The sequence below is a fragment of the Acanthopagrus latus genome, chromosome 5 (assembly GCF_904848185.1).
Source record: "Acanthopagrus latus isolate v.2019 chromosome 5, fAcaLat1.1, whole genome shotgun sequence".
Lineage (NCBI taxonomy): Eukaryota > Metazoa > Chordata > Actinopteri > Spariformes > Sparidae > Acanthopagrus > Acanthopagrus latus.
The window spans coordinates 19,581,866-19,596,490 of NC_051043.1; the positions used below are offsets into that span (position 1 = coordinate 19,581,866).

Below are 14,625 nucleotides of genomic sequence, written 5' to 3' on the forward strand. Positions count from 1 at the left end.
TCAGCCCATGCTCACTCACATCACCCTCCCTTGATTCCTCCTTCTTTCACCTCTCTTGTCAAAGCCCTGCTGATGTTTATCAGCTTTAAAATCTGGACATCTTTACAGCTCCCACCAACAAACTCAGCTCCAAGTATGAAAAAACAGCCAAAAAAGATTAAAGAAAAGGGCGGGGGAAACTTGAGAGGGAATGAAATGTTAGTTCCGACCCAAACGTTTGTTCATGTCACAATGTGAGGAGACAAAACAAAACAGGATGGTATGGCGTCATCGACCTCTGCAGGCCAAATATGCTTAAGTGGAACAGAATAGTCAATCTGTAAGCAATCTAGCACAAGCGGGTGCTGAGGGGACAATGGGGAAATTGGGGGGAAAAAACAGACACTATTGTAAGAATAGAAATAGAGGAGGAAGAAAACAATCTGTGATGCTTCGATACACCATAAGCAAAACACATCATCAGAGTATATGTGTACATGTAAGCACGAATAGAGACACTTTCGGCCTCAATTCTGTGTTGTGCAATCAAGAAAGGAGAGAAGGGGGGGGAAGAGAAGGAGGAAAGAGCGATAAACACACACTGTTATCACTGGAGTGGTCATTTCTCTGCTCCTCTGTTAAAGGAACCCCACAGACTTTGCTTATGTGTGTGTGTGTGCGCGTGTGCGTGCACTATCATCCTAGCGATTTTATTTTTCAGGGCCAAATCTATACTCAGAGATTGAGGTGTTGAAATACAGTACATAAAACCCTTCTAATATACTTGAATCCAAGATATGGAAAAGCAGAGAGGGAGGGAGAGCAAAGTGTTAAAGTTGGGCAATTTTAGGGGACTGCTGTTAAAAATTGCAACGCACTCTGGAGAGATACAAACCAAAATGTTTTCTTTATTTTCCAAAGGTGAGGTCAAGCTATCAGGAGGTTGGACTTTGAAGATGAGATCATTTAATCATCAACGTACCAGCTGATGATAGAGGCGACACTTGACTGGTTAAAGCAACAAAATGCAACTTCCTGGGGAAAGATAGCTTATTGTTGACTCTCATCCTCAAGTCCTTAAATAGTGACACTTTGGGTTGGCAGCTCAAGTCGGATGCCAACCTGAAGCATCAGTATTTGGTTTATGGTTGTGATCAATCTGAATGGTTGAGTTAAAGGTTATAAAGTAAGGGGTAAATCCACTACAGATTCCCTCACAGACACCCACTGGCGCCCAGCCAAAAGCATATTGTTGCAGTGAACTGACGATACTATGTCTCCATTGTCATTAACTGGAGGTTCCCTTACTAGTGCCTAAGAGCTCCATTGCCAGCTCAGCTGTGATTCACAGAAGATTACTCCCTCATTTAAACAGTATTAAAAGACAGCCACAGACGCAATCATAATGTGATAACTCTGTTGCAGTGTGCAGTGCTTCAATGGGCTACTTATGTACTGTGTTGAAGAAATTGTTACACATTAACAATTACACATTAGACCAGCAACAATCTGAATGTACTGCTGTATCGCAGACAGAGATTTCAGAGGGATATCCAGTGTTGGCACTTGAACAAATATGTAATGGGGGCACGGGGCTTAAATAGCAAGGCACTAAATTACGTGTAAATGGTTCAGGGCTTGTCGATACCTGCAAGTACCCAATCTGCTATGAGTTCCATTCTAAACCACCTGAACCTGACTCGACCAAAAAAACACCAACTTTATGTATTATATAAGCATGATTGCCAGGGTTGAGCATCACCCAGATGTCCAGCTGACAGCACACCTGCTGATGGGCTCTTTCAGAATCGTGGTCAGAGCACATAGCTGAGAATTCTCTCAAACCAGGTCGGAAAAAAAAAATTAAAAGGAAGGCGGACTAAACCAGCTGGACAGGAAACCTGGCATTCGTGAGGAGAGACATTGACAGATGTGTCCTGCAGGAGTCCAGGTGCGTGCATATGGGGTATCATATTCAAGTATGAGCAAGTCATGTGACCATGGTGGCATGGGGCAGAGAAACATGTTTCAAATCGAAGGATACAAGCAAATTGATTATGCATGCCCCTTAACATAAACACATAACATATGACTATATCTATTTCTAGCACACACACACACACACACACACACACACACACACACACACACACACACACACACACACACACACACACTGCTATGATTGAAAATGACTGTAAGTACCTAAAGGGAATTCTGCATTTTTCTCTCTTCGGGGATAAACACCAACAGCGACACTGTTGTTGTGCTCTCAGGGCCCCTTTCTCTCTCATTTTTCTTGTTCCATTTCTCTGTCCGTTAACTCTCTCGCTTCGACTCTCCCTTTTCTTCCTCCCTCTCTCTCTCTCTCTCTCCCTCTTTTTGGCAGACAACCCTCTTTCTTCCTTTCTTTTTCTCATTCCTCCTCTCTGCTGCTGTGTTTTTAATCCTTGTGTGTGCCAACAGAGACTGCAGACATCTTGGCCCCTATGCTGTGTGTGTGTGTGTGTGTGTGTGTGTGTGTGTGTGTGTGTGTGTGTGTGTGTGTGTGAGAGAGAGAGAGAGAGAGAGAGAGAGAGAGAGAGAGAGAGAGAGTATCCCAGGGAGACTGCCAGCTCTCAAACAAAAGCGCTCGGTTAAGTTAGTTTGTCTTTACAAACGACTGAAACCATACAATACTTAACCCTGTGCCCTGCATATTTCCCTAGTCTTGTGTGGATTTAAGGTTCAGTTGTAAAAAAAAAAAAACCTGTGTGTGACAGGATTTGTGATTCAAGTTCAGGCATCCTTTAGAGAGGTAAAGGCTCACAGCATCTTTTGCAGATTTACAAACAAAGATTGACTCAACATTATTATATTTATGCTGTGTGTGTGTGTGTGTGTGTGTGTGTGTGTGTGCGTGTGCGTGTGTGTGTGGTTGTGTCTGAACCGAAACACGTCCTGTGTTCATCAAAAGTGTACAACATTTGTTTACGTAAGATATAAAGACAGATGTACCGCCCTCCATACATCACTGTGTGTGGGTCTGCATAACCCATGACAAGTTAATATAACATTTATGAAATGTATAAATGATGAATAAATCATGCTGTGCGCTGTGCTTACCTATGTGTTGAGGCACGCAATGATGCATACCACAGCAACATGTGCATACATACCTGCGTCACTGCTTTTGGTGTTTCGACATGTTGCCTGTACTTTCTTAAGTGTGTATCCGCTCACGTTTTCCTGAATATGCAAATATTGTTGTGTAAATCTGTGCATGCGTACGTATGTACAGCTACATTAATAGATTTGATCCAAATAGTATATGACGGGAGTGGGAAATCTTCACAAAACGCCTGTCAAAAATGTCTACAGTGTTTATCATAAACAAACATCGGGGACTCAGTGAGTGTGTTTACGTCGTTACTTTGGAGTCTAGATCTCAGAGTCGAAACAAGCAGGCAACTCTTCGGGTCTACTGGATTTTTGAGTTTTTTCTTATTTTTCATTGCTGCCTTAGAAGGCAGAGAAATCGCGTTGTTTTCTGTCCCTATTCAAGATGTTAAGTAGAATTTCAATCAGCACACAGAATATGCACTTAAGTTATTAATTAGTGATGTTAGCTCAGACGAGCTTGTTCACAGTTTGTACCAAGAAGTGAAGCAGCCGACATGGGGCTGTTAGTTTGACTCAGCTCAGCAACAGAACAGGATGTAATTACTTCACTGTAAAAGGGTTTTGTTTTGCTGCACAAGGCTCAAGAACAGAAATGCAGCGTTAACGATTTTTATTGAATGCATCAACACAGTGTTCGACCTGTCACTTTGTCTAAAAACAGACATCAAATGAAATATTGAATTAGATGCAAATAACAAACAGCTAGAAGCATGTGTTAACTGTCACAGTTTGATGTGAGAATGTTTGTTTTGTTCCATATACTGAAATGATTTTAAGCACAAAGTTGTGTATATGTACAAGTTGTGTTCTAAGTCTTCCAAGACAAGTATGCTTTGTGTTTGTTATCCTGTAAACACCGAAGAGGTGAAAGCAGAGAGTTAACCAAAGCTTTCATTAATGCTTTTATCGGTGTGGAACATAATTAGAGATGCCGCGCTCACTTTCAGGTTCATAATTTCATTTTGGGTAACTTTGGTTTATGTGCTCCAGTGCTCAAAAAACACTGTCTTGCCACTCCGTCTGAAACACTCTGCTTTAGCTCCCGTCTATTTAAGGCCAGCCTCTTGAAAAACCCAGCCTCCTCTGATTGGTCAGCTCCCACATGCCCGGCCCAGTACTGCAGTCAACAACGGAGCAGCTGTGTTAAATCAATTCTGACATGCCAAACTAGCCACAAGGCAAAAATCAATTCAAATGTGTGACATGGTGACATAGTGTGATGCCACAAAGTCACAGAATTAAAGGTCGGACTCCTTACGAGGGGTTTCAGGAACAGTGTTTTCTGCGGGAGAGAGGAGGTTAACTTGGCGCAGTCTTTGACCTTTTTTGTCTTCCAAGTTATTTTACATGCAAAATAACTCAAATCATGGTAAATTGACTTCTGCTATTCTGATATCTAAGGATGCTTAAGCTTTAAATCTTAACAGATTTTTGAAAAATTTCAGACCTCAAAAAGAATCTGATAATTAACTTCAACTGGGGCGATGCTGCACAAAGATAAAAGCTTTTTGTGCACACATCCTGACACACATCCTTTTAACCTTGAGTCTATGGCTCTAATAAATGAGTAATTTTCGCAGTTCAAATATCTAAAGATTATCTCCTCTGAAAAGCTAAAATTTCACTTCTTCCTTGGAAAATTGCTGCCATGATTTTTGTTCCATCACCAAGAGGAGGTCTAAAAATATGAGATTTTAACCTTCTTTTTAATGGTACAGGTTGCACAGAAGAGTTTGAAAATCCCTTTCTGAAGTGCTTTCTTTGCACTAATTGCTTTAATTCAAAAGTGCTTTAAGTAACATATATTGTACATTACAAAATGGTTCAGCCATTTCAGGAAAAACTATAAAATCATTACATTAAACTTTTTTTTTCTGCCTGCCACGCAAGCAAGGGCTTATGATTATTATAAAACAACATTATTTAGCACACATGATAAATAGCATGTCCCTGTATGAAGTGTGGACAGTGCATTACTCCAGTTTCTGGTATTGAACAGGGCCCATTAGCACTGTTAATCTATGGATCTAACCATGGTGATGAAATAGAGCACCACTTCCACTCCGGGTGCATCAGCCACAGTCATAAACTATGGCACATTTTCCTCAAATAACCCACTAGGCTAGGGCCGAGGTCATCTTGAGCACGTGCCACTTCTTGTTAGGCTTAATTTATTCAGCATAACAAAGTCTGTAGACGGAGTGGGCAGAAACAAATTTTACAAGTGAGAAAGAACTCCCACGAGGCTGTGAAAATGACTAACACCATCAGCAACAACAGTGAAAACACAACAAGGTCAAGCCTACTACATAGGCAATGCAACTAAATTAAAAATTGAGTAAATAATGCAATGCATTTGGCAGAAAGGATGTGCATAGCAGGATTATATGGTAAAATAACATGGTATCAGAATGATACTAAGGTAGCATGAAAGGGACAAAAAAGAAAAAAAAAAGAAGAAGTTGAGAAAGATAATAATTGAAATTAATTCCAAAAAACAGACTAATCTTGCCTGAGGGCTCCTCAATTGCACCTTCTGAGGGAGAGGAGACCCACACATGCACATCCAAACACCTCATTAGATTTTTATCTTTTAGAGCACCGGTACACAACAGCAGAAGGGCAGGGAGGCAGAACTAAGCAGAGTGTCAATAACACAGTGCGATGGTGCCGTGTAATTACAGCTAAATGATATCAGAATGGCCAAATAGTGAGAAATTCAGAGAATAATGAATAACTACTGTATAATCAAAATCAATAAAGAAACAAATGAGAGCGGCAGGAGAGCTTTGATCCAAACTTCTGCTCTAATAGGGTGCTTTAATGGAAAAAAAAAAAAAAAAAAATGATGGCCGTCTCCTGGGATACATCACAGTGGAGCAGTCATTACAGTCATCATGCACAAGAATTTGTTTCTTTTTTTTTTTTCGCCTTTCCGGGATAACTGTCAACCTACATATATATATATTCTAAAATACTGTATGTGGAAAAACAGCATACATACACCCACGACCATAAAACACACACACAACCATACTCACACACAATGCAAAGCCCATGCTCCGCTGCTAATTACTGCATCCATTCACCAGTGCGTTCCCCCATCATACGCATACGCTGAACACCGTATCGTGTCAGATCACATTAAATCATCGGGTAACAATAGGTAACAGGAATCAATTCACAAGATTAATTGTCAGAGGTAGTAATCAATCCCACCCTCTCATTCATATGAAAAAGCACACTCACTGTTTCATGTCTCAACCAGTAATATCTCATTAGAGATTAATACAGATCAGCTCTTTTAATTAGCCATCCCGCCCACATAGTCGCTGATAAAAGCCTCTGATCTTGCCTGTTGTATGCTGGCAATGGTCTGTACTCTGTGTGTGTGTGTGTGTGTGTGTGTGTGTGCGCGTGTGTGTGATTCTTCCCTGTAGTAAAAAATGTCAGCCTCACTCCCACCTGCAGTCTTCATTGCTGTTTCATTAGGGAGGAAACACAGAGGTAATGCATTGAATCAGCCCTTCTTCTCCTTTGTGTGCGTGTGTGCGAGTGTGTGTTTACGTAGGTTTGTGCATTCATCCATGCGTGCACATGAATGCACTTGTATATATTTGTGCTCGCAGCATCCTAATCTGAGCTTTTAGGCACGTATTTGTTTATAGTATCACTTTGAAGATGGCAGGAGCTTGTGTGTGAGTTGATGTGAATGTGCGAGAGTGAGCGTTCGCATGCACAATTCTCCGCGTGCGCCTTTGTGAGAGCTATATCCTAATCTGGTTTTCTAAAGCATCACTTTCTATGTTTACCCTTACGTCACTTTGATGAGTTTTTCCTTCAGGGCAAGGGGAAAAAAAAAAAAAAAGTACCCCACACGGATACGTGCCAAAGCTCATGGAAATAAGCAGTCGTTTAGAGTCACCTCCATCGCAACACCTCAAACAACACCATCCTGATGGATGACAACGGGCCGGGAAAATAACTTCTTTGCCTTCAGGCTACAATGGCTGGCAAATCCCAAAATTCATCAAACGCCTTCAGTATTTCACCAGCCATGCTGAAGTGCAAAACAGTATGAATCCATGAACAATCCATTCACGAAATAGCCCAAAAAGGTTATCACACCATCAATAATATGTATGTGTCTATTCACTAGTATCCACGTACCCAAGTCTTGGCTCATCCTTTCATAGCTTAGCAAGCACAACTATCGCTCTCAGTCGTTACACAAAGGGAATGTTGTTTTAGCCTTTCAAGAACCAAGAAACCCTAAAGAAAAAGTGTGTGACAGAGAGACGCACAGAAACCATTATTTCCTTACCAATAAGAAACCTTGACTTTGTGTATAATGCCAATTATGAGTACTGATCAGATCAGTTTTTTAGTTGCTGTGCACTTATAACCCATGGATGTTTTGTTAAAGATGTTGCATTGTTGATTAAGTTGCATTCATGCACATATTACAATGCTGGGTGGCAACAGGTTCCCATGCCTGAGAAATAAATTGACTTTAAGTATGCATTGTGTTCTCGACTTTGTGACTAACTTTGTTGACTTGCCAATTCAGATTCCACCATTGTAAGCTGTATGGGGGGCACCATTATCATTACTGGAACAACCTTTGTGAGAACTGGATTAAACATTGTATTGCCTGCTCCAACCTAAGCTGTAATTGTAGGGATGTCCAGCTACATTTCACTGTAATCGAAGTCTACATTCAAGACCAAGGAGCATGTCTTACGTAGCATTAAGCTAAATTGACTACTTCTTAAAAGAAAAGCCAAGTGACAAATAGCTTATCCAGTGTGCAGTGTTTTGAAAAACTTTTAATCATCTGATGCTCTTAATTAGCTTAAAGCTGTTGTGTCATCAATTTTATTTCCCTCCGTGTCAGGATTTGGGTTATCCGTTGCAGCTGATGCTGTCCATCAGTCAAGGCTAGATGTGGCTAACGGCTAGCTAAGTGGTCCTAATTGAGCTGGGGCCCTGAAATAATAGTTTCATGCAATGGGAGGTGATTCATCAGCACCGCTTTCAAACAGTGGAGAGAGAGGTAGTGAGGGACACTCTAGTCACTCTGACACAAGGTTGGACAGAGAGATGGATTGACAGATAAGGTGCAAAGGGAGAGAGAAAATGACAAGATAGAGACACATGGAGGAGGAAATGATTAGATCACATCCATGTTTACCGCTCGAATCACTTCCTATCCAGCCATGGCTAACACAGCTGATACTGTCTGACACCAGATATATACTGTGTTCTATATTTGGCAATATACTGGTGAACATGTTCGAGCTTGCATTCAGTATTTTCACTCTGAGCAGCGTGTGTGTTTGTGTGTGTTGTCTGGACTCCATTTGAATCTTCACATAAACAGATGTGCACACACAGCATCCACACCAGCGGGAGTCTGCCCAGCCTTCAGCCTGCATCTGTCCAGCAACAGTACATTAGTGACCAAATGATTCATGATTCCTGTCGCACCATCAGACCATTGTTTAGTCACAATGCAGCATAGTTAAAATGCCATTTACTGAATCTGTTACGAGAAAAAAATAAAAATACATCAGTTGACATTTCAAAAATACCCAAGACTTTTTTTTTTTTTTTTTTTTTGCTTGGTTTGTTTCACCCCCACAGTGATTTAACAATAACTAGTCAGCCTCACCGAGTTTCTTTTTCAAGTGTATAGTCATAAAACAGGCACTTTAAGTCTTTTAGACATCTCAGTTTGGTTTTAAATTCTCTAAGTGGGGTCCTTGGAGCTTGCTTTGAGCTGTGACAGTGTGTAACTCAAACCAGCATCGGCACTGTTTTAATTCATTTATGTTCTTCGTCTGTTACTCACGCATTGTGTCAGTTTTGTTCTGCCATTACACTTTGCACTCAGTCCCTGAATCACTTTTTCTCTGACCACAGTTAACCTTGGTCTCTGCCTGCTGCTACGCTGATTTTAATTCACAAGTGAGGCATTTTTTCTCACCACCTTCTGGTTCAAAATGTAATCTGTTTTTGCTATTTTTATATCATTGCTTTGTCACAACTATGCACCGGCGGTCAAGTGCTGATCAGCCGTCTCGTCAGCGGCAAAACAAAAACCGCACAGAGAGAAATCCACACGCACACAGCAGCATTACTAACCATACAAGGACAGAGCAATTACCAAGTAAATGGCAAATTTAGCATGACTGACGGGTCAGTGCTTTCCAGTGCTTGTTGTCAGCCCACCGTGTGGATGTGTACTACATAGTCGAGGTGTTTGTACAGGGAAAATGAGCACTTGTAATAACCTCAACCTATAAATTCAACACTCGATATGTTTATAAATATACACACATCCATAAATCTGTGGCTTAGATGAGGAGTTCAAAGGTAAAAACCAAGAACCGACCAATCAATAGATGGCGAGACAGGATTTTCAGATCACACTGTCAATGCAGTTACACTATCAACATTGTCCGATGATTTTTCGGATAGCTCATAGAAAGATTACATTAAAAGTAATCCAGAGTCAAATTTACAGCAGCTGCAAGGAAATTTCATTTGGGTTGAGTCCGGCGGCCACTGTGGACGAAAGTGGTATGATTATAACCTCGCAGGTTTTTCAGGATACATAGCAATGAGGTAATTTATTTACTTGTGGCGATGTACGATTAATACCTGGAATGTGACAACAGTGAAACAAATTAAACTTTGTAATTCTACAACTAACAAGGCTGGTCGCTCTGTAACAGTGATTTTGTTGAACTAAAGCTAAACCCAGATAGTAGAATTGTTGTGGCCCAGATCTGGCCCACACCAGAAGCATTCATCTGGCCCCCATACAGAGCCGACATCACACCCCTGCCAGTGGACCTCATGGGACCATGTTTTTGGAAAGAAAATGTGTTCAGTGGTCAATGAGTAGAGACAAATAAATGTTGATCCAGTTTGAGTTCTGCCATGAATTACATACATAAATAAATTATTTTAAAAAAAAAAATAAAAAAAAAAAGCCCTGCTCAGGGAACCACATAGTTCACCATACACACATCACCAAAACCAACATGGCCACCGCCTCAGCATGGAGAGAGGGTTGTTCATCAGTCCTATCTGACAGGACCAGCTAAACAGTGTTTAAGGTAAAGGTTTTGGTGACCGTTCATCGAGACAAAGTCATTAATGGGATTGTTTCTCGAGATGATAGAATTATCTTTTAAACTGATAAACATTCCATGTGTAATTCATGGTACAATTCAAGGCGGATGAAAAAAATATATTTGTCTTTCTCCGCTCACTAACATACATGATTTTTCCAAAATACTCTCAGTGCTTTATTAGGTCATAACGGTTTATGCCCTTGACACAGAATAATCACAGACCTCTCCAGACATTTTATACACCACCAAAGTACAAAATAAAAAAGGGGTACGCTACCCAGCTGCTGACAAAACAAAACAAAACAAAAAAAAACAAGAAACACAGAGATTCCATCCTACCTCTCTGCTGTGGAGTAGGCCTTTCTCTGACACATCACTGCCAACGTACTGCTTCCTGGTGCCATTTCCTGTTTGATCTCCCACGCAACCAGGTTGCTGGGTTTCACAGCCAGGAAGTTGATGCCTGACTGGAACCACACCCTGCGGAGAGGGATGCAGGAAGAAACAGAGAGCGAGAGAAAGAGACAGAGAGGGGGAGAAGAGAGAAAGCAAGGTTAGTCTAGAGTTCACACAGGCATATCATAAACAAAAGGGGAGAGAATGCCAAGTTGTCACAGTGACAGTTTGGGGGGAATTTGCTTAAAAATTGAATTTGCTTCGCTTGGAATTTTCCCTCCGCCCCGATTTTCTCGCTGATTTTCTTTAATCCTTGATACGTGCCACACACTCTTTGTACAAAATGTCTTTTAAAATGGATTCACGCAGCTTGGTGCCACCACCCACGTTTTTTTTTTTTTTTTTTTTTTTTGGTGGGAGAAGACAAAGGAGTGACAGGAGGAGCTCTAACAAAAGTTAACATTTTTACCAGAGTAAGTGCCTCGCAGAGGATGAATCGGCTCTGCGCTGAGCCGGAGATTATATCTAATACACAAGACGTGATTTTGCTAATGAGAGCAGCAATAATGAGGGGAGAATTTCTTACTGATGTGATTTGGTGTCTTGTTTCTGTTAATTCTGCTCTCTTTCTCCATCTCATCGTTTTCTCTCAAATCTGTATGGTTTCCCTCTCCAACTCTCCCAACAACTACCATGCTTGATTCAGTTTTTCTACTGGATTCCACACCTCTTCCCTCTCCTTCCCCTCCTTCCCTTCCAGATGTCCACCTTTTTTCCTCTCTTCCTCATCATTCCCTCAATGCTTTCTCTCCTTTATTTGCCTCTTCAGTTCTCCTCTTTCAAAATTTCTTTTTTCTCCTCACCTCCTCCTAAAACTTTATTTCTTCCTTTTATACATCCCCTCTGCGACTCTCCTCCATTCCATCCTCCCTCTCTTCCATCCCCCGTATACCTTACTCCACCCCTCTCTCAGCCCTTCCCCCACCCCTTCAATCTCAAGGCATCCTATGGTTAATCTCTTTATTTTCTTTTCGCTCTCTCTCTCTCTCTTTCTCCTTCGCTCTCCCTAATCCGTCCCGGTGTGTTTTGTTCTATTTATCACCTTGACAAGACCCTCCCTCAGTTTATTAACACACTTTATAGGCTCACACACACATAAGCTTGTTTACTGCTTTTATTAACGCGCATACAACAGTCTCTGGCACAACGACTATGCAAATACCAACACAGATGTACTCTCTAATAAACTTTTTTCCCCTACACAGAAGGGGGGAGAAAAAAAAGAAAAAAAACTGCCAATCCTCTTTGTCTCCTTTCTCATTATTACTTTCTTGTGCTCGCCTCGCTTCATGTCTTGCCAGAAAACTGCCTGCAAATATGTCATGGCGGTCCCTCGCCGCACTTTACGTACTGTATATACGCGCCTGTGAGTACACATGTTCTACATCCAACCAGGATGCGTTTTTTTGGTGCTTCGGCGCAAGGAAGCAACTCTCTTGCGAAAACTCAAAAACCCACTTTTCTCCCCCCGCGTTTCCCTCTGAACTAATTTTTCTGGGTGTATATATGAGGGGGAGGAAAAATGTTCCCCAATTGATCTTTGTTGTGTGTTGTTTCTGTGCTGCCAAATGCAGAGAAAAGGAAGAGCGGAGTTGCTTAAAAGTAGTCAAGGCAGAGTACACATTGAGTTTGATGTGCGCAGCAACGCAGCACAAAATAACAGGCGCCCCCCCTCCCAACAAAAAAAAAAAAAACCCTCCTCTTTTATTATTCAACAGCCGAAAGTTACATAAAAATTAACTTTCCAGAAAAAAGTCCCCATCATTGTTCTGCTTCCTCTGCTTCTCTCTCTCTCTCTCTCTCTCTCTCTCTTTCTGTCTCCTCTATCTCCCAGCCTCACCTCCCTCTTCCCCCCTCCCTATCCCGTTCACCCTGTCCTCCCTCAACCAGGCCCGGAATTGAAAAATAGATCCACTTCAAAAGGAAATTCCCTGCGCCCAGACTGTGGCAACAAAGTATGTAACGCAAAGCAATGCGTTAGTAAGAAGTGTTAAAAATTGAAGTAACAAAGAGGTGATACAATGAGATTGAGTGACAGGAACGGAGCATGAGGGACACAGAAAAGGCTGAACGCTGGCTGAGAAATCCCAAAGAGATTATTAAAAGGTTGTGCCAAAGACAAATCACAATTAAAACATGCTGGAAATAAATGCATAAATAATGTAATATCAAATAATGCTTTTTTTGTGCGTGTTTATTTTACCAAAATCTTGAAATTCCTCCTGCAGCAAAACCAAAAAGGGAACCCAAATTGGGACACATTGTAAGACTGCAGCGCACATTAGCCCAAAGCACCGCCGTCACAGAAAGAAGACCCCTGTCACTGAACACTTTGAAGCTGACTGCCAGTGATTACAGCTGGCGTATTATTTGAAGAGTGACAACCGAAAACTAAAACAATTATCTCAGTGTCATAACTGGCAGAAAATACCTGTTTTCTGTGCAATTGTAGGGTATTCATATTGGAACCATTTTACTGAAAGTCCAAATCGCTCATGCTGCTTTCTTGCACCTTCCTTGCAATGAGACCGTCCTCACCAGAGAGCAGCATTTCTGGTTTCATCAAACACTTCATAATAAATGCATTTTTTCTGACCGCGAGGAGTCATATAAAATATTGCGACAAACTATAACTCAATTTCACAAACTATGTTAGTTTGAGTACTGCTGAAAGTAAGAATAAACATTTGGTAAAAAGCCATTCGTGGCTCCAAAAAAAGCTGCATGTCATCTGCGAAAAATCATCCAGTGCTGTCACTCAGCGGCAAAGTTGCATTGTGGGTAATAGTGGCACCGGGTTTTCAAAAGGGAAGAAGAATGGCTGCTGTATTAGTTTAGGTCATTTGTTTTTAAACTGTCCATAATGAAACTGACGGCTGTTTGGGAGTGCAATGCTAGATGAGTGGACTGCTTTTCAAAAACTGGTGCCTACATTACCCACAGTGCAACTGCTGCTGAGCGACATCACTGGAGGTAGTTTATCGGATTACATGCAGCCTCATCTGGAGCAACATGATTTTTTTTTTTCCTACATATGCAGTGGAGCTCCTCAAGACCTGTACAAATATACACACAAAAATGCAGAAAATTGGTGGAGTTACCCTTTAATTGGCTCTCATGAACCTTGTTTCACGCTGCAGCAGACAGGATAAGTCTTGTAACTGTTGCTCTTGCTTTTATCTAATGACTTGTACAGAAAGACTTTTATCAGGCATTCTGTAAACAATCTTCTTGTAAATTAATGACAATGTACTGTGATGAGTCTAAAACCCTAAAGTCAAAAGAGATTGTACTGTTGCTTAAGTTAAAAATAAATAAATAAATAAAAAATCATGAGTGAGTCTGCAGTTTTGAGCAGGTGTGTGCCTGTGTATCCCTAACATTCAAATATGATGTTTGAGGGAAAAGGTGCATTTTGAGTTTGCGTGCCTGCACGATGAGCAAACCTAACCACAACACAAACACACACGGTCATATTTGTAAGAAAACACAGCAACACTGTCCCCCCATGGTGCATCTGTCAGGACCTTGGTTTGTGTGTCTGTGTGTCTGTGTGTATGTGTGCACGTCTGTCAACAAGCGGGATGATGGACAAGGCTGCGTCCCTAAGCTGCTTCTGTCAGATCCGTGTACAGCATCAGAGCCTGACAAGTGTCTGTGTGTCTTTCTTTCTCTGTCTGTCTGCTGTGGTTTTTTTTAGGTAATGTGGGAAGACAAGCACAACTCCTCCCCTCGCACGCTCTCTTCCGCTTTGCCTCATTCACCTCCCGCTGCTCCGCCTTAAAAACTGGATGAATGATCTGTGACGCTGCCTATCTGAAAGACATCAGCGGACAGATTTACACGTATCAGTCGTCACTTTTGCCATCCAATTTTCCTCCAC

General features: G+C 41.4%; 1 protein-coding gene across 1 annotated transcript in view; it reads right to left on the bottom strand.

The window, feature by feature from the left end:
• si:dkey-215k6.1 (transmembrane protein 132C) overlaps nucleotides 1-14,625 on the bottom strand; it is a 254,962-nt gene that overhangs the window by 113,394 nt on the left and 126,943 nt on the right. The window contains exon 5 of the mRNA XM_037098267.1: nucleotides 10,626-10,766. Coding sequence (XP_036954162.1) covers nucleotides 10,626-10,766 — 141 coding nt within the window. The remainder of the gene's footprint in view (nucleotides 1-10,625; nucleotides 10,767-14,625) is intronic.